The sequence below is a fragment of the Protomyctophum bolini genome (genome assembly GCF_963924005.1).
Source record: "Protomyctophum bolini genome assembly, chromosome: 15".
NCBI classification, from domain to species: Eukaryota; Metazoa; Chordata; class Actinopteri; order Myctophiformes; family Myctophidae; genus Protomyctophum; species Protomyctophum bolini.
Genome location: NC_137876.1, coordinates 34,049,844 through 34,070,742, shown reverse-complemented (window position 1 = coordinate 34,070,742; position 20,899 = coordinate 34,049,844). Strand labels below are relative to the sequence as shown.

At 43.9% G+C, this 20,899-nt stretch overlaps 1 protein-coding gene across 2 annotated transcripts in view; it reads left to right on the top strand.

Moving 5' to 3' along the window:
- Positions 1-20,113, top strand: part of fndc3ba (fibronectin type III domain containing 3Ba) — a 147,311-nt gene extending 127,198 nt beyond the window's left edge. For both annotated transcript variants that reach the window (XM_080783955.1, XM_080783956.1), the window contains exons 25-27: positions 3,376-3,542; positions 5,124-5,251; positions 13,201-20,113. In XM_080783955.1, coding sequence (XP_080640081.1) covers positions 3,376-3,542; positions 5,124-5,251; positions 13,201-13,515 — 610 coding nt within the window. In that variant the 3' untranslated portion in view covers positions 13,516-20,113. The remainder of the gene's footprint in view (positions 1-3,375; positions 3,543-5,123; positions 5,252-13,200) is intronic.
- The last annotated feature ends 786 nt before the right edge of the window (positions 20,114-20,899 follow it).

Below are 20,899 nucleotides of genomic sequence, written 5' to 3'. Positions count from 1 at the left end.
ATAGGAAGGGGGCGTGTTAAAATTTAAATAATATATCTAAATGCTGAATCAAGTCTGGACGTTAAAATTACCCCTAAAAAAAACGACTAAAGTGCTACTTTAGTCTCTCTGGGCTTTGGGCGTCCCAGTCAACTAAGATTGCTACTACTGACTGGGATCAGCTCTGTACTTTTACTGTACTTTCCCCCCCTCTACGTCAAGTGTTTTCAATTGAAATAGCCATTGCAAGCTTTTAGATCAGCTATTTTCAATGAATGTTCCACTCAGAATAGAATATGGATGCTGGAGTTCAAGTGGTTAAAACCAACCACTCTTGTTGTCAAATATGTATCTATATCATTCAGATATATCAGCTATTTGCCACTAATTTACTCTGGCCGTACGGTAACCTCAGGGTTTGTCATTTTCCCTATACACTCATTCCACACACATTGCATTACTCCCTTTCAATCACGGCAATTTCTCGCCTCCACAAACAAAGCCCTCTAATTGGTAGAATTGCTCCGTAATGACAGTGTGTTATCCCTGACTCATGCTATCTAATTGCTGCTGCTTACTTAAATCATGGCAGCGCTTGTAGATGCATTAGCGGCACATTTCATACATTAGCCAGGAAAAGCTGGCAAACCCATGTCCCCAGGTACACGAGGCTTTGTAGAGCTTGTGGTACTCTGAGACCCCCACCGGCCCATTCTTATAGCACTCTGAGACCCCCACCCAACCCCAACCGGCCGATTCCTCATCGGATTTCTCAGCACAGTCAATTAGAGCGAATTACCTGGAAATTGTCTGAACAGGCAAATTGCCATAGCAACGTTCACATACTCATAAACGTATGTCTACAGAAATGACGGTGGAGAGGCTTGTAAAGAGTGTTTTAGTTGAGGACTGTAAATATTGACAGCTTTCTCTCTCTCCAGATCCCTGTCTAGTAAAAGAAAAGATGTAATAACAACTTCAAACGTTTGTAGAAGATTTTATATGATTTACAAGTAAACAGCATCAGCAAAGTGTGCTTTTTAGGTTTTTGTGTTCGTCTTGCTCTTGTGTAGCCAGACTGATTTAATACATATTTAGAAATATCGGTATTGGTAATTATGCAACCGATGTGTCCTGATTATTCACAATTATAGGTACCGTACACATCTTTTTTATAAATACATAAAATAAAATCTCACAAAAACTTTGAGATAATCTACTGTTTGTTTTAAGTCATTAGAATTGTTGTGGCAATTGTTGTAATATTGGTAATTGGTGGGCTAGGATATCCAAAATCAGACCCAAAAATCTGGCATGAGCCAAGCTTTACTTTCACTCCCTGCTGGCTTATTGTTTCTGTTCTTATCTACCCCTATCCTGTTGCTGTCCTCTCCCTCCCTCCCTCCCTCCCTCCCTCCCTCCATCCTCCCTCCATCCTCACTCCATTGTTCCCCATTGAAATTAAATGAGTCATTTCTTCTGTCGATGGTGCTCTGAAGATGGGCAATTTGCTCACTCCTCACCCTATGATTCGGGAAAACATAAATGTTACATTTCAGAGCGCACAGCGCGTCTCCCCCGCTCTTTATCAATCTCTCGTCTCTCCCAACACACACACACACACACACACACACACACAGGGACGAATTATTTTCTGTTCGTGTGTTTGTGTGTGTGTGTGTCGCACAAAAAATCGATTCGCAAATCCGATCACAAAAGCTAATAGCTGTGCCGTTTACATCCAATAGAATGTGTCACTCTCTCGGTTCTGCACTGCTGTACTGGAGAAGTATATAGCACTTTCGGTTCTGTCGAGGGCAGCGCAACACAGCGCAGCGAGAGAGAGAGAGAGAGAACTAACCTATTTCTCAAATTGTGCAATCGTGCTGGCGTGTGTGTGTGTGTGTGTGTGTGTGACTGTGTGTGTGTGTGTGTGTGTGTGTGTGTGTGTGTGTGTGCGTGTGTTTGTTGCTGATTAGCATCACCAAATTAATGTGCACAGGGGATTTTGGAGAGGGACAACACAAGGAGATAGACATAACTTCTGACAGGAATGCACTAGAAACTTACTTTTTTTGACATGCTCATATCACATTCTCGCTGAGATATATTTTCGAGTTAATAAAAAAAAAAATATATATTTAGTTTTATATAAAAAATTAAATAAAAAAAACGAATGGTTCAAACCCATTAATTAAGATTCGAGTGCCAACCCTAACGAGCGAACATTCGAACCTTGAATGTTTGGGGACAGCCTTAGTGTGTGTGTGTGTGTGTGTGTGTGTGTGTGTGTGTGTGTGTGTGTGCGTGTGCGTTTGGAGGGCCTGGTAGTGTGACGAAGCAGCAGCACCACCAACAACAACAACACAATCAATCAGACGGGAGAAACACATCACTTCTCTCTAGCACAGCTTTTGGCCCTCTAATAAACTATTAACTATCTCTCTCCCCCTGTCACTCTCCTTTCCTCTTCTTCATTACTCTTTCTTCCTCTCTTCTTTATTTTTATTTGCCATTTTTCTCTTTTCCTTGCTCTCTCATTTCTTTTTTTGCCACTGCCATTCTCTCTATCGCCACTCTTCTCTCCCTCTTCATTTCAGTCATACTTATTTTTCTCCAAGCTGTAAGTTGGATAAATCCTCCTATTTCACATCAACCACCCTGCAAATTCATAATGTTCCACTCATTTGGTCTTTCACCCAGTTCCATTCATCTATCAAACCCTCAGTCTGTTATCATTTTCCACTTGCCTCGTCTTTCCACTTTTTATTTATTTATTTATTTTGGTCCCTCTGAGCATTCTCTCTCTCTCTCTCTCTCTCTCTCTCTCTCTCTCTCTATGTCTCTCTCTCTCTCCTTACTCTTTTTTTCCCAGCGAGACCGTAGGAGGCGAACCAATCTAGATACTGTATGGGTCCCTCTGTGAGTCTAAAGGTCCTACAGTAGATACTGTATGGGTCCCTCTGTGAGTCTAAAGGTCCTACAGTAGATACTGCATGGGTCCCTCTGTGAGTCTAAAGGTCCTACAGTAGATACTGCATGGGTCCCTCTGTGAGTCAAACGAGCATCTATTAACGCCTCGATCAACGACAGGTTTTACACAAGCATAAAAAAACCAAGCCAGGTCTGGTCAGCACGGGTGTGCACGGAACCAGCATGTGTGACAATTTCACGGGACCGTGTTCATGTAAATACGCTTGCGTTGTCGCCCCTCGACTTCCCCGTGCGGACAGAAAGAAAAACTTAGGTCTGACTGTGAGACTGTCCAGGGCTAATCTCACAAACCGATGGACTGATCAGTGCTATGTATATATGCACGCCGCCAGTAGGCCACGGTGCATTCCCAAAAGAGAACGTTAACTGCATCGCTTCCGTATCTCTTCTGTTTTTGTGCAGGTTTGTGACCATCTACCGTGGGCCCAGCCACACCTACAAGGTTCAGAGACTGACGGAGTCCAGTACCTACAGCTTTAGAATACAGGCCATCAGCGACGCAGGGGAGGGTCCCTTCTCCGACACACACACCTTCTGCACCACCAAGTCTGTGCCCCCCGCGCTCAAAGGTACGTTACACACACCTTCTGCACCACCAAGTCTGTGCCCCCCGCGCTCAAAGGTACGTTACACACACCTTCTGCACCACCAAGTCTGTGCCCCCCGCGCTCAAAGGTACGTTACACACACCTTCTGCACCACCAAGTCTGTGCCCCCCGCGCTCAAAGGTACGTTACACACACCTTCTGCACCACCAAGTCTGTGCCCCCCTCGCTCAAAGGTATGCGGTACATGCCCTGTGAAAAACCTCTGTGTTCATTTCACTCGGGTGATGGTACAAAAAGGAATCAAATGGCAGTGGTGGAAAAAGTACTCAATTGTATTATATAAAAGAATGTATCAATACTGCAATATAGAACTACTCTGTTACAAGTAGATGTCCTAAATTCAAAATCTACTTACGTAAAAGTACAAAAGTATCGGTATCAAAATGTACTTAAATGTACCAAAAGTAGAAAGTACTGATTGTGCACAATGTGTAGAAAGTAAATATTTTGAAAATAGCCGATCTACAAGCACACGATGCATTGTTGTTTAATGCTGTTGTTTAATGACTGTTAATCATAATGTAGTCCTCGTGAGATCACATTGTTGTTCTGACGCAAGACGGCCCAGCTGGCGATGCAAAGTTACAACATGGCGCTGTCAAACCCATTTTGTGCATTTGGGACATCTGCCGTTTTGAAGCACATTAGCCCTAGATTTAGACATCTAAATGCAATCTGTGTGAAATGATTAGCTACTAGCTCATCGTTGACTATTATGTTATCAAGAGTTATCAAGAGTTATCAAGAGTTATCAAGAGCTACAGTTTGTGGGACTATGCTGCTGTGCAACACAATAACTTTGTCAATTGACTTCTGAGAGGGTTAAAAAATCCATCAAGACCAGGTTTGTTCCACACACTAGTCTGACAAAGTACAGAAAACACTGTGTGTTGTTGTTGCAACCACGTCCAATGGAATGGTTGTTTGTGTAATCGCCCAAGTCTGTTTGTTTATCCTACTCAACGATAACTCAGACGGTGGTGGTAGCTTCAGGAATGATCTTTTTAAACTTTATGCATTTTCTGTATGCATGGGATTCTGTAACCCATGTTTCGCCCAGTGCCAATGCCTAAGTTGTAATCTTGGGTGCTATACTCCCTCTGCCACCCTGGGGAGAGCCCCGAACTGAGCTCATGCTTCCTTCAATGCATGAGGAGTGAGCAGGTCACAGGAAAGACTTTTTTTAAACGGACAAAAACCAAGCTCACAGTTATAATAGAAATACGAAAAAGAAATATGTCACAAATGGGATGTGGATGTTCTGTTTACCCAGCAAGTTTCACAAAAGTTTTTACTTATAAAATGACTTTGGGCGACTTTAAGAGAGTGATGCAGGAAATTCATACCCGACTGTTTTATGTTGTTTTAAGTGCCGGTATTTGAGCTCTCTCACTAAGACATCTTTGGCACATTCCTGTGCCTGAGTGAGTCTGTGCTGCTGAAGTTCGCTGCACCAGTTGTTACACCTAATTATTATATTTCCCAGGCTGACAATTTAATTATTTAATCTCCGTCCTCCTGTTCCCGTTTGTATCCCTACAGCTCCCAGAGTGCACCAGCTGGAAGGGAACATGTGCGAGGTCACATGGGAGACCATCCCGCCAATGAGGGGAGACCGCGTCAGCTACGTGCTTCAGGTGCTGGTGGGGCGCGAGTCCGAGTACAAACAGGTTAGTGTGTCTCGCACGCTCGCACACACACGCACGCACGCGCGTGCGTGCGCGAGCACACACACACACACACACACACACACACACACACACACACACACACACACACACACACAGAGAGAGAGATAAACAAACGGGGGGTGAAATTAGGATAGTGTGTACAGCTGTGGCTTCATTTTCTGGATGTGTGTTGTGTGTTTCCTACCTGAGCAGCAGAGTGATGCAACAACAATTCAGTTTGATGTAGATAACTCCGACCGATGCCAGAATTTTGGGTCCAATGCCGATCCCAATTTTGGAGATTTATAAACCGACAATTGCTGCTGTATTGACCGATATTTTGTCCCAAAAAGTGCAACATGTTCTACTTTGGCCTATAACGAGATGCCAAAAATAGGCAGAGTGGGTTGAAAATGGTTAAAAATCGAGCCGTATCGGCTGCATAATTGCAGACACTCAAAAAGGTCAAATGGCCGATATGTCGGTCTGGCTCTGGTTTGATGTGACATGGAAAACAAAATTTACACTGACATTTGCAGGTAACACAACAAAACCAGCATGATGCAAATACACACACACATCCTCTCAGGCTCACAAAACACCCTCCACAGTCCACACAGAGCACACACAGGAGACAATTGCACTGTGCCAGCGGCAGCTATTAACCCATTGATGCCTGAGGCCAAATCTGGGAACGCCTTCTAGGGCCTGACCTAAGGTTTCTGAAAACCTTCAAATTCTGATGATTTATTTTTTAAATAGTTATGTTGCTACATGTATAGCAATAGCTGATGAGACACAGAGAGCACGGCCGGCATCAAGGGTAGAACAACGTATACGTTACACCAGGCATCAATGGGTTAAGTACTATTAGGTGATTTTTAATGACAATTACTGCCAAAGAGACAAATTATCATTATCAAAGTTAGTGGCTGGAACTGTTATGGTAATGATATTGTGTGACCGGCAGTGCGAGTGATACACCAATGGACCGTGGACAATAAGTCCTCATCTCCAATGCAGTTATTGAATTACTGAGCAGCTGTAGCGAGAACCCGCCAATACTCTGCACCGGAGAAAACCAAAGCTGTGCCTCAGTGAGACTGTGTACATGTCTGTCTCTGTGGGTATCAAGGTTAGTCGGTTTGTGCGTGCGTGCGTGCGTACGTGTGTACGTATGTGTGTGCAGTCTGTGCACATGCATCAATTGCCTACATGCACTTTAGTTTCACTTACCTACTGGCACATTAATGCGCTAATTAGATTTGTAGAGATAGAGACATCTGACAGAGATAACAAACATGCACGCTCGTTGATGTCAAGGCAATTATGTTCATGCACTGTCTGTCAAACAGGTCTATCTATTCTAAGGTAGCATATAGAAGAAGTACTGAAGAGTGACAGTGACCCATGATGTACCTGGCTGGTGCACACCTTGTGATAGTTCTACTTGAATGTTGTCAAACATGAAATAGTGACTTATGTAGCCTGCCAGACCGACACATTTCTGTCAGGACAACTCATGAATGGATAGAATATAAATGTATTTAATATAAAATGAGCAATATATTATGGTTTGGTGATGAATTGGATATGCATTTATGTACTCTGATAAAGTGCATCAGTCCATATTCCACCATAGGGACTCTGAATCCCCCGTACATACATAGCAGATCCAGAACAACAGGTCGTAGCTGGCGTGGTGGCTGCTGCTGTTCAGCAGTGTTTAACAACAGGTCGTAGCTGGCGTGGTGGCTGCTGCTGTTCAGCAGTGTTTAACAACAGGTCGTAGCTGGCGTGGTGACTGCTGTTCAGCAGTGTTTAACAACAGGTCGTAGCTGGCGTGGTGACTGCTGCTGTTCAGCAGTGTTTAACAACAGGTCGTAGCTGGCGTGGTGACTGCTGTTCAGCAGTGTTTAACAACAGGTCGTAGCTGGCGTGGTGGCTGCTGCTGTTCAGCAGTGTTTAACAACAGGTCGTAGCTGGCGTGGTGACTGCTGCTGTTCAGCAGTGTTTAACAACAGGTCGTAGCTGGCGTGGTGGCTGCTGCTGTTCAGCAGTGTTTAACAACAGGTCGTAGCTGGCGTGGTGGCTGCTGCTGTTCAGCAGTGTTTAACAACAGGTCGTAGCTGTCGTGGTGACTGCTGCTGTTCAGCAGTGTTTAACAACAGGTCGTAGCTGGCGTGGTGGCTGCTGCTGTTCAGCAGTGTTTAACAACAGGTCGTAGCTGGCGTGGTGACTGCTGCTGTTCAGCAGTGTTTAACAACAGGTCGTAGCTGGCGTGGTGACTGCTGCTGTTCAGCAGTGTTTAACAACAGGTCGTAGCTGGCGTGGTGACTGCTGCTGTTCAGCAGTGTTTAACAACAGGTCGTAGCTGGCGTGGTGGCTGCTGCTGTTCAGCAGTGTTTAACAACAGGTCGTAGCTGGCGTGGTGACTGCTGCTGTTCAGCAGTGTTTAACAACAGGTCGTAGCTGGCGTGGTGACTGCTGCTGTTCAGCAGTGTTTAACAACAGGTCGTAGCTGGCGTGGTGACTGCTGCTGTTCAGCAGTGTTTAACAACAGGTCGTAGCTGGCGTGGTGACTGCTGCTGTTCAGCAGTGTTTAACAACAGGTCGTAGCTGGCGTGGTGACTGCTGCTGTTCAGCAGTGTTTGAGCAACACAGCAGTGATTAGTGCAGCAGCAGCATGGCGGCAGCAAAGCAAGCGGGAATGATCAGTGCAAACTTCCAGATTAAATAGAGCGGTCTGGTAATGAAATGAGTGTGTGGTCGGATGAGTGGATGTGAACGAGGAGTTGTGGCGGGCCAATGGACAGCCGCCAGCAACTGCACTGAGTTTCCTGACAGAACTTACTCTGCGCATGTCTGTGACATGTCCGCTCATTAGTCTCTCTCTCTAGGTCTTCCTCAGACGAGCCCTCCATTGTCGCTTCCAGTCATCCCGGTTCTCCATACAACTGGCCAGCTTGTTGGTGCTTTGCGCTCCTGCGTCGTTCTTGAGTACGTCCACATATGTTAATGTGGGATGTCCTCGTTACCGGTGCCGTGTGTTGGTTCCCACAGCACTGGTTTGCCGGCTGGCAGCAATTGGTGTCTTTGACAGTGTCCTGCTAGTCTCATTCTCCTGACTGCTATTTTCTAGCTCACCCTTGGCATTCCATCATACAGATTCTTGTTGGTAACATGTGTACTGCATGCAGCATTCTGGTGTAGCACCCATCTAGAGACTTCTGCAGGGTTGGCTTCAGAATCCAGCATTCACTGCCGTATAGGAGAACAGACTCGACCTACCGTTATTACATAGAAGAAGCTAAGTTTGGTTTGACTGGCGAGGTTGGAGTTCCATACACTGGCCATGCCGTTCAGTGCCTTCCTCACTTTAAGATCTTGCTCCGTTGACTTGACCCGTGAGCCCATGGTACTTGAAGTCCTTGACTTCCTTCAGAGCAGTGCCTCTAGGTTAGTCCCACTAGTGTTTCAGCAGGTGTCAACGTCACAAATACAGTTTGAGAAGTGACAGCTCACTTGATCATGGACACTCCAGGCTGTTTGAAAAGGCAACGGTGATGTCACCATCATGCATGAAAACCGTTGGCGTGCACAACTTTAAGTTGAATTGACATTATTAAACATTATGCAGTAGCCACACCCACTAATCGATTGTGCATTCCCCTTCCCAGACCTAATGTACACAGTACACACACACACACACACACACACACACACACACACACACACACACACACACACACACACACATGCGTACACACACACACACACACACACACACACACACACACACACACACACACATACACATGCGTACACACACATGCAAGCAAACTTGCACTACTAATGACAGCTATTAAAATGCACTGACTGACGTTCATAAAGACAACAGCTGTCTCACTGCTGCTGTTTCTCTGTGCGTGCACGTATGCTCACTGTGCAATTGTCTGCCCTCCTGCTGATAACAACTCTCTCTCGCCCCGTGCACGCACGCGCGCGCACACACACACACACACACACACACACACACACACACACACACACACACACACACACACCACAGGAAACAGACAGCTTGCCAGGACAAAATGACAGAGAGGATACTATCTCATGGTATCCCACAGTGCAGCTGTGTGTGTGTGTGTGTGTGTGCGTGTGTGTGCGTCTGTGCGTGCGTGCGTTGCACTCCCAGCATGATGAAAAGAGGAAACACAGATGATGCCTTGAATTTTTTCAGAGTTCTATCACAGCCGTAGATGAGGTTCTATCCCATGATGATCTGTTTTAGCCTCACTAGCAGCGGGGGTCTAAGAATGTCTTTCTGACTACCACTTCACTCCCAAACAAGATGGTCTTGCTGTCGTTTGGAAACCTTGTACTGTATGTCCAGAACGGTTACTATTTTATTATTTAAAAATGGTTTTAAAAGTAGTGAAAATAGCCGATTTACAATCTCACAATGTGTCACACAGCAACGCGTTGTGAGCTTGTAAATGTGCTATTTTCACTACTTTTGTGGGACGCTCTTGTATGATGAAGCAGGGCATTACCTTACGAAAGAGTTCTGGAGATACGATGTAGGCTTCTGCCCTACAGCAACTGATTTTGGTGATGACCTTGACCTTGCATCTTGCACCACCCCCTTGCCCACCCCCTTTGCACACAAGTTAATCCAATGCACGGGTTGCAGGAACCACAATTCTGCCACTAATAAATTATCCATTCATTTACTCACTTTTATTTGGAGCATCTTTACACATTAACAGCGTGACAAATAAACAAAAATACTAAATATTCCCCAGAAAAGAGCCTTTATTTGCGGTGCGGAGGCTCTGAAAAATGTACCTTGTTCCAAATGAACGTTGCGTCGCTTTATTACTGCATCATATATATTTGACTCCTTTGCTAATGAAATTGTAGGAGCCATTATGATGGTGCTACAGTATCTTGTTTTTTATGTTGGCAATATTCTTTTTGAACACTTGGCGGCATGCTTTAGAGTGACAGCACTGGGTGTGTATTTAGAGGGTCACACAGGGTGAAGTGATCAGGTTAGACACAGGCAATAGGGAGCACACCTTTCCTAACAGCATCATAATGTGTTGTCATGCATGTGTTATAATTTATTTAAAAAAAAGAAATTGGGGCCGCAGTGGCTCAGGGATAGAGTGGCAGCACAGTGGTAGGACAGCTGAATGTAAACCGTGAGGTTACCAGTTCGATCCCGGGCTCCCTCAGTTTGTGTTTGTGTCCTTGAGCAAGACGCTGAACCCCCAATTACTCCTGATGTGCAGGTTGGTGCCTTGCATGGTTTCCTCCGCTATCAGTGTATGATCCTCGCTCTACTCCTGGTGAGAGCAGGAGTGGACCTGGTGAGACGTAGGAGGGGCACGGACAGGAGACAACCCACCGAGCCTAGTCCCTCCATGTGCCAGAAGTGTACCTCCCAGCCCTGGCAGAGTAGTTCTGGAGTAGTTCCAACGGATTGTGTGCCCCTGGTCTTTCCCTAGTGGGACTGATTGAGGTACTACTGGGACGTAAGTCGGGACTTGATCACTCCCGGCTGGGTCGCCTCTAGTGTAATTGCCACGATATAATTACAGTGGATCCACTCGGAACAGTGTCCCACAGATAGTAATGTACTGTAATAACCACTGGCATAGACCAGATGATGTTTAAGTGGTGGTCACATAGAGATTAGAGAAGCATGCTGGTAAATGGAAGCAATTAAGAATACCTTGATCAGCTGCTAATGTTGAGGTGCCTTTGCTCCAGTGGATGGGCTTAATGGTGGGAATCACAAAGAACACTATGATTGACTGCTGGCGCGCAGCTGTGTGATCATGGATGCTCCGTGATGCATGATAGAGTATATGGAGCCCGAGTGCCACAATACAAGTGACAATTATTTCACGATGAGGTGGGTGTGCACGCACGCTTTATTCTCTGCAGTCTTTCTCAAGCAGAACCCATCGTTTGTTGAAGGGAATCAAACCTGTGACATTACATAGCAGGTCTCTCTAGCCACTATCCAAGCTTGGTGGGTAAATTATACATTTCCTGAATCCTCAGGGTCTGTACTTGTCATACACATAGACCAGATGAATGAAAGCTTGAATGAAAGCTCAAAGTGTCCCCTTGAAAACCAGGATATGCATTGCATTTATGGCTAAAAGGCACATTTTCAATGGGAGAGGGTAACAGCTGATAACACCCATATAACTGTGACTCAGGAAGGTTTATTATACCAAAATATTATCTGCACCAAAGTACAGGAAGTATAGTGGATTTATTAATATATTGAAATTCAGGCAGATGGTGATTTTGGAATGTACCAAGCATTCTGAATGATGAATCAACAGTGTTAGGAGAGTAGGCAGATATCACAATTTGGCCAAAATATGATGTATTTATTTAGTTATGAAATTTCTAAAAAGAAACGGGGGTATAGGGTCCATCTCTCTAGGCCGGGGTTTTCATCTGATTGTGAACCAGGGACCACCACCCTGACTAAAAATCTACCTCGGGATCACTGTTATGTGGGCTAAGAGGAATGCTTTGATAATACTTGCTATGCATCCTGTTTCTCGACCAATAGAGGGTATTCGCATGCATAAAGTGAATGGCAGATCAAGTGGCAAAGTGAATTTAATAAGGTTTACATTTTAATATGTAAGTCCTGTGTCGGTTTCACCAGTGGTTAACCCAGATGAGGAAGAACTCATAAAAAAAGGAGAAACATTTCTCTGGTAGACTAGATCTACCTGGCACCCCTAAGACAAATAACCATCCAACTGCGGAAACCGTTACATAAAAGTGGCACCCCAGATGGGACTTCTAAAACACTGAGAATAATAAAACAAACATGGATGTCAACCAAACAAATGCTGGAGTCAATCAGTCAAATGATTCAGTCAACCAGACACCTGATGTTCTCAATCAACCAATCAATTCAGTCAATCAACCAATCAATTCAGCCAATCAGACACTTGACGCCGCCCACCAACCAGTCAATCCGTCACTTGGCGCCGCCCCTCAACCAGTCAATCAATCACTTAATACTGCCAATCAACCAATCAGTGGAGCTCACAATGTTCAGGAGGAAGGAAGCCACACCAGCCATTCAATTTTTGATATGGACCTCATTGACTTAACACACCTTAATCTTCCACCTGCACAAGGCCGAAGGCCACCTCCACCTCTTTTCCCACCTCCGTTACTCCAAATTCAAGGAGATGTACTAGGTCTGCGTCAGAACCAACAAAGATCTCAGAATCTCATTCATGACCAAATCACACAACTCAGAGAGAAACAGGAAAGAGACACAATGGAGCTCAAATATGCCAATGACACACTGTCTAACCACATAACGCACCTCCATGATCAGGACATGATGACAAGGGGACATGAATATTGTTATTGATATTGTTTGATTACCACAGAACACAACTCATCACTGGCGTTCAGTGGTGCTTACAGATCCACCACCAGGAGCTTCTCAAAGAAGTAAACGCAATCACTACTCCTCAATAACCCACTTACAAATGGAGCTTTCACAATGTAGCAAAATGTTAAGGGACTTGTCTGTTGACATGACCACTCTCAAACAACAGTCACTACACACAGCTTCTGTGGTATCCTCCACTCTGCCACCCCCTGAAAAACAAGCCACCATACATACATACATACATTGTGAAATGTATGGTCAGAGCCCACATGCCACAGACCGTCACAGACCACCAGTGGCCCACGGACCACCTGTTGAAAACCCCTCTAGCAAGTCGAACCTTGGGCTGGTGCATTCTGATGGAAGTGCACCCTGCTGTAAGAAAAAATCCCATCCCATTTTATTTCTTTACTAGGCGTTTTATGGTTTTCTTTTTTTAGCCAAGCCAATAAAACTCTCTCTCTCTCTCTCTCTCTCTCTGCCACCCCCTCAGGTCTTCAAGGGAGAGGAGGGCGTGTTCCAGATCTCTGGCCTCCAGGGAAACACTGACTACCGCTTCCGCGTGGGCGCCTGCCGCCGCTGCCAGGACACGTGCCAGGAGCTGTGCGGCCCCCTGAGCCCCTCGTCCCTGTTCACGCTGCGTCGCCAGGAGAGCGCGTCGCCGGGGGAGCTGTGCGCCGTGGGCGCCGGCAAAGGGGCGGCGGGCCTGATCTCGAGCGACGAGCGCTTCGCCGCGCTCATTGTGTGCGTGTTCGCAGGCTTCTCCATTCTCATCGCCTGCCTGCTGCAGTACTTCTTTATGAAGTGAGGGATTTCTTTAAAAAAAAAATTACTATAGGATAGAAAGAGAAAACAAAAAAAACGCAGAGAGAGAATTTTATTAAACGTGAAAAGAAAAAAAGTTCTACGAAACAACGGAATGAAATCGCGACAAGACGACAACACTTGAGATGTACTTCTAACGCTACGTACGCATTGTAGTCCCAAGTATCGATTCAGGCTTTTCCTCGTCTCTACATCTTTTTTTCCTATCTCTCTCTCTCTCTCCGTTTCGGCCCATTTCTCTCTTCGTCTCTGTCACCTTTGTATGGTTGTCTGTCTCTTTTTTGTATAAAGGATCCGTGTTGAGGGAAGCCTTGTCTTAGCCATACCTCGGTTTGTATAAAGGATCCATGTTGAGGGAAGCCTTGTCTTAGCCATACCTCGGTTTGTATAAAGGATCCATGTTGAGGGAAGCCTTGTCTTAGCCATACCTCGGTTTGGAATCATAATCAAGCCTTAAAATAGTTGTGAGCAAAGCAGTTGCTCCTCAGACTGCATGTTTGTTTTTTTGCTTTTTTATTCTGTCTTTTAAAAAACACACAAGAAAACCCAACATATTTGATTAGCGGAAGTGTATTTTTCTTGACAGTCATCGCCTCTTTTTATTTTTTTTATGTTTAAGTAGCTTTTTTCTTTTTATTTGCAGCAGCAGTCTGTATTCATTCAGCCGTATTCCAATGTAGGCCTTCAAAGCTTTAGCCATATGTTATTTGGTTTGTTGCTTCTCTATACCAGCCGTAGGTCAGTTCATGCAATCTGCACCTGCTCTTGCACACAGACACACCATACAGTACATGCATACACCAAGGCGCATGTACAAAGACACACACATGCACACCTTTGTATACAAACACACATGCATACAACATGCAATGACAATGAGAAACGCATCTCTTAAGAAGTCGATCGCAGATCTCTTCAGCCTTTAACGATCTTTCATTTGTTCGTTCGTTCGTTCATTCATTCATTCATCTACCAAAGCGATGCAATCCATGCGTGGTGTAAGATGCTGCTATCCTGTGATTTTATTATATCTAAGAAAAGAATGGAAAACCAGTAATCTAATATATATACACAATATATAGATATATAAATATAGTATAACAAATATCTATGACGCTATAAAGGCGATGTAATATAAGTGATGATCAAGTAAGGGTTTAAAGGACAGTGTGAAAGGGTAGGAGATGTCGTCAACTTCAGGTGCTCACAATCCACAGCTTTGAGGTCATCTCAGCAGTGGTGGTTCATGATAGAAGAAGCCCTAAAACAGATCAGTAGCTACAGACCCTCTACTGTTAACCATGTCAGAGGAGACTTGTTGGCTAAAACTGACTTTAGATCAGCTGTTGAATGGAAAACTCAGCTACGAGAGCTTCCCTAGCTTCCCTGTAAACGGGAAGCTAGGCTGGGGTTTTGGGGTTGGCTGCATCTTACATGGAAGAGGCCTAGGCGTATGATTGGCTCTTAGCACCTATTGTTGCTCTCTGGGATAACTTTTTTCATGTTAGTACCATTGTACCGGCCTGTTTAGCTGTAGCTTTTATTCACAGTGCGCTCACAGGCCCAGAGATGCCAACAGCTTGATAGCCGGGGCTGAGTTGCACCAGCTGAACATAACTGAGTTAGGGCATGCTAGAGGCTTAGTAACTACTAGTTAGTTTAGTTAGTTTGTAACTAGTGAGTTACAAAATTCTGTTGCACCATGACTAGTTATAGCAATATTTGTGTATTTAGACGGAACAGCTCATATTAACAGGTTGACTGCGGATCATTTATGGCCGTCTTTCAGGCTAGACTGCCTATGTTTTAAGTTACCTTTGAACAGCCACTGCACCGATCGCTTTAAACGGTGTAATCGCTTGTTGTAGTGTAGAAATGTATTCCATAGTGGCGACCACAACAACAGACCGGGAAGCGCACAGCTTCCTCCTCTGGCAGCTTCTCCATTGTAAACAATAGGGACTCAATTTCCCATAACCCTTTGCACACCGGAGCGACAGACCTTATTACAGACCCTTATTACACGGCTACTTAATACATAAATTAATAAATTGACCCAAAACACAACAAAACGAGCTGTATTTCCTTCCTTGGTAATGAAAGTATTCCCATAAGTGTCGCACTGGCCGCAGTGGCTGGCGTCTGCCCAGCTGCAGCACAATCGGAAAACAAGGAAGTGAGTTGATCAAATAGAATCCATTTTTGGGTACTGCTTCGTCTATTTCTCGCTCAAATGTTTTCAAAAACATTTTTGAGAGCAATGTTTTGCTGTAAAAGACACTGTGTGTGTGCACCATGGCTGTCATGTTGGAAACGGCAGTAAATCAGCGGAGCATAGCAGGTGCTCCGAGGGTTTGATTAGGCATCGGTCTGTTATAGAGCGGAGCGGTCATTATCCAGAAATAACAGATGGATGAATTTGGCGATTGACCAATCAGGATCAAGCATTCAACCAAGCCATGTAATAAATCAATGTAATGTAAATACACCGGATTCAGCAAATATGCTAATTTACATCCGCAGTCCCCAATTGAATTGAACATTGGTTTCACCCATAGAGTATTAAAGGGATAGAGACTGAACTGGCGCGAAGCTCCGCCCCCTCCGCTATTCATGTCAGTGGAAGTTGCTCAGTGGCGTTTTGAAGCGTTGCCGGAAGTACCGTCTATTTCCGCATTCTTTCGCTGATTCAGCATTTGGACACCAAATTTTGGTGTCCAAATGCGGAAGTGCAGCTGGGCTTTAACATTGAGCGCTCGGTTGCACAGGGTTTCCTCGTCAAGAATCCACGGGTCCGCCTGCAGTCCTTCCTCTTACCACTAGGGCCCAGCGCTTCAACATTGAAGTGCTTAGCTGGCCCCTTGGTTTCACCTGTGGACACAAAGATACAGGTAGACTTGCAACTACGTAGTCATTACTTATAAAGATACAAATAACTAATTTGAGTGGTGCAACAGCTAAAAAAATTGTAATGCACTTCTTTACAATATAACTAAGCTAAGTTTAAACTTAGTGTGAGGTGGTGCAACCGGCCCCTGCTGCAGGTGTTAGCTAGGAACGCGTTAGCCATTAGCAGCTAGCTTGAGCTTAACTCCCCCCGCTGGCTGGCCAGTAAGCCAGCCAAAACAGAAGCTGTACTTCCTCCTGCCAGCTAGTCTGTGAATCAATACCCACGTCTAAAGACTTTCTCCTCTTCTCCTCCCTGTCTGTGAATCAATACCCACGTCTAAAGACTTTCTCCTCTTCTCCTCCCTGTGAATCAATACCCACGTCTAAAGACTTTCTCCTCTTCTCCTCCCTGTCTGTGAATCAATACCCACGTCTAAAGACTTTCTCCTCTTCTCCTCCCTGTGAATCAATACCCACGTCTAAAGACTTTCTCCTCTTCTCCTCCCTGTGAATCAATACCCACGTCTAAAGACTTTCTCCTCTTCTCCTCCCTGTCTGTGAATCAATACCCACGTCTAAAGACTTTCTCCTCTTCTCCTCCCTGTAATTATCTGTAATTTCCTTCTGATCTCACCTCTAACAGCTCTCTCTCTCTCTCTCTCTCTCTGTCTGTCTATCTCTCTCCCCCTCCCTGTTCCAGGTCCATCCCTCCTATTCCTTTTCACTCTTTCTCTCTCTAAAGGTGCTTTATTGACATGTAATCAGAGCGTTAGCGAGTCTGTACTCTCACCCCGGACAGACGTGTCGTCTGGGGACTTGAACTAATGTTCGACCGACCAAACTAGCCTTGGACTGAGCAGCCACAGAACACAGCAGCACGGAACAGGGCATTGTGACACTGACTCACGTAACAAACACACACACAGACGTGCACTAACCGCCCGCACCCTGAACACCTTCATCCCAGCCCTCCCTAAAAAACAGCCAAGGTACCACCCAATGCACCCCCTGATTATCCAAAGAAGTCACCATGACCTTGCTTGCTTACTGCCTAACATGTTCACGTGGAGAGTTGGAGAGGGCCGAGGGGAGGGTAGAGGAGCACAAAGGCGGGGCTCCGTCTTTTAGCCCTGCCCCCCTCCCCTGCTTTGATTGGCAGCCTGTAATGTACCTCAGGGACAATGCCTTACATCCAATCCCATCATCCCCATTGCTGTCATCACCATCAGTCACCACTCACTACAGTGAACCCCCCCCCCCACACACACACACGCACACACACACACGCCACTTTCTCTTTCTCTCTCTCTCTCTCTCTCTCTCTCTCTCTCTCTCTCCTCATCACTCTTTACTCTTCTCTTTTTCATTTCGATGCTGTATTGTCTTCTTTCTCAGCTGTGCCTTGCTATATATGTGTCAGTAAGCAAAGTGGTTTACTAGCTCAAAATACTTTTGCCAAAGTTAATGGGAAAGTTAAGGTAGAGTTCTTTTCTAGGTTTTATTTATACTATATATTTGCATACAGTACTTTACATGCCAATTACAGTGCAATCTTCATTTATTTATTGTTTAAAGATTAAGAGACAAGTGTAGTTATATACTAATTTCCCCCTTGTAGCATGTTATTATTTTCTGTTTTATTTTGTTTTTCTTTTCTTTTTCTTTTATATGGATGTATGTTAGATTGTGATTTAAGGCCAGCATTCCTTATGTCAGTAACCTTTAAGTATTTTTCTTACAGCTGTTGGGAACCTGTAGCTCGCCAGTCAGTCAAGTCAGTCAGTCAGTGCATTGCATTTATCAGTGCTGTTTTTTAGTTTTTGTTTTTAACTCAAAAACATGTAACCAAATGCCTTTATCTTATTTTATTTCATCTCCTGTCCTGGACGTGCACGTCATGCCCAGCTGCGTGAGCAGCAGCTCTTGTAATGCTTAGAGAGACATGTAGCAAGCCAAGCCGCTCAGCTCAACGGGCATCAGTCATGGGATCTACGTAGCTGCCTTTGGCAATTCTTTTTTTTTTTTTTTTTTTGGCTGATTAGTGTTATAATGATGAAGCTTCTGATATCGTTTTACTGTTTTATTGCCAAAGTGCAGGCTTCTTTTGTCCGCTCAATGTTAACTTTTTCTTTTCTCAGTCGTCTACTCTAAAGGGTTCTGTGATGTTCTTCTGTAACGCCGCAGCATTACAATTATTATTATTGTTATTATTATTATTCTCTCAAAAAGGAAAAAACATTAACTTGATCTGTGATTATGCTTCTTTTCATAATATTATCTTTTATTATTTTAATGTTTTTGTTTTTCTGTTTTGTTTGTTTTGTAAAGCAAAATGTGCCATTTAAAAAGAAATGTGTAGGCCCTTTATGAGGAGAGTTTAATACAACCTGATTTCACACTGAAAGGTCAAAGAAAACCGGCAAAAACAATCAAATCACGATAATAAGGCAGATGACAATAATGACGATTCCTTGTTCCAGGCTAGTGCTGGTTTAGCAGTAGTGAGTATTTTGTGTCCAGTATTTTGCTAAGAGATGATATAAAGAGATATCTATAGAGCTATAGTATGAGATGGTAATAAGAGAATACATTATGACTAACAACAGTTGAAGCACTTTTTTTTCCTGAAGCCAAGCATTAGTCTTGATGAGGTTAATATTAATCTCCCTCCGTTTCCCAGACATTACTGCCGAGGCCGTCTGTTCCACTCAGTGGCATTACTCTGCCATTGGCAGCACTGTGACATTGGCATTATTAGGGGCCTGGTATGTGCTCCTAAAATGACACACTGTTCCCAGCATTAATAGTGAAATGAGAACCAGGACAGTGTGAACGAGATGTTTGCTCATGGCATGTCTACCCAGCCTGTTGCATGGTAGTTAACAAGCAGATATGAGTGTTATGTCCTGTTCTTCAGTCCCCGATGTTGTTAACCCTTCAACTCGTACGGTGTTGTGAGGGTAGCGAATCGGCCTTGCTTTTGGCCAAGGTCAGGCCAGTGATATTATTTTATAATTAAAGTCCAATGAACGTCAGCCCCCCAGTGTTAGCCCAACGTTAGCCCCAGTGGCTATATATGTGGGCTGGGTACTCCCTCTGTGTTTTTTTACTATTCTTTTTTTTTTATTATTATTGTTATTATTATTTTAATCTAATGCTGGTGAGTCCATAGACCCTGCCCTCCCCCCTTCCCAACGCTCCTGTTCATTGGTCGGGGCTGTTAAGAATGAAAGAAAAAAAAAAGAATCCCAGCAACCCCTGCATCTGTGCCTTCTGATTGGTTCTATTTTTTTCCTTTGATTTTTTTTTAATTTTGTATGTTTTACAGAAAGTACAGATTTAGGCGAGAGATTGGCGATTTAACAAACAATACAGAGACTCACAGGTATTTAACTATTTTTTAAGTGAAATAAACAAAAAAGAAACATATTTTTACCTCACGATTTAAAACAAACATTCCAATGTTGTCATGGTCTACGAATTGAAAAAAGAAAAAAGAAAAAAAAGAAAATCATGCATTTCTTCTTGTATTGTAAATGTTAGACAATTTCATATGCATTATATAAAAAACTGCCATATCAATTTTAATGTATAGATTTTTGCAAATACTACCCTATGTATGTAAGACGTAACTGTATCGGTAGCGTATATATAATATATTTATGCCCAATAAATGTTTTAATTTTTTCTGACTTTGACTGAAACGGTTCCTTTTATTTAGTGGATCAAACCAAATCACGCTTTATGTATAGGGTTATTTGTTATGTTGTAACAAATGACAAAAAAACATTTTTTAAGTTATTTTACATAGTTTTTTGCGTTGGATATAAAAAAATAGCAGATCTACAATCTCACTGCGCTTTGTGCCGCACTGCGAGCTTGTTATTTTTTAACATTTTGGAAAAATCTTTAAAGTGTGAGAACTACTGATTAGAAATCAGAAGGCATTTGTAGAATCTCAGGTCTTAAAAATTGTGCCACAATTTTTGTATTTTTCCACGTGTCTATGAGGTGACAGTATCTTTAGACAACCTGGAGTCGTTTTTATGTGCATTGGTGTATTGACTTTGTATTTAGCGTTTCTTACTGGAGGATGAACCCTAGACAGTCAAACGGGCCAATGAAATAAACAGTAATATTCACATCACACTATCAGCCCCTCCCCTAACCCCTCCCCCTTTATCATACAACTACAGCTCTGGGTGCGGCTTCAGTTCAGGTGGATCACCGTCCACCCCTTACTGCCATCACCACCCACCAGGCAAACCAGGCATACTTAATGAACTGGTGGGTGTGTTCACATAAAAGCATGATTTACATATTGATTTTTTTACATATGATTTACATAAAGTTCTTCCTGATGATCATGCCTGATGATCATGTTTTAGGGTGGGAAAAAATCGTGGCACTCCATCTTTAAGGGCTTAGCCTTAAAAGAACTCCAGGTTGGTTGTGTATGGTGAGGTTCAACCTAAATG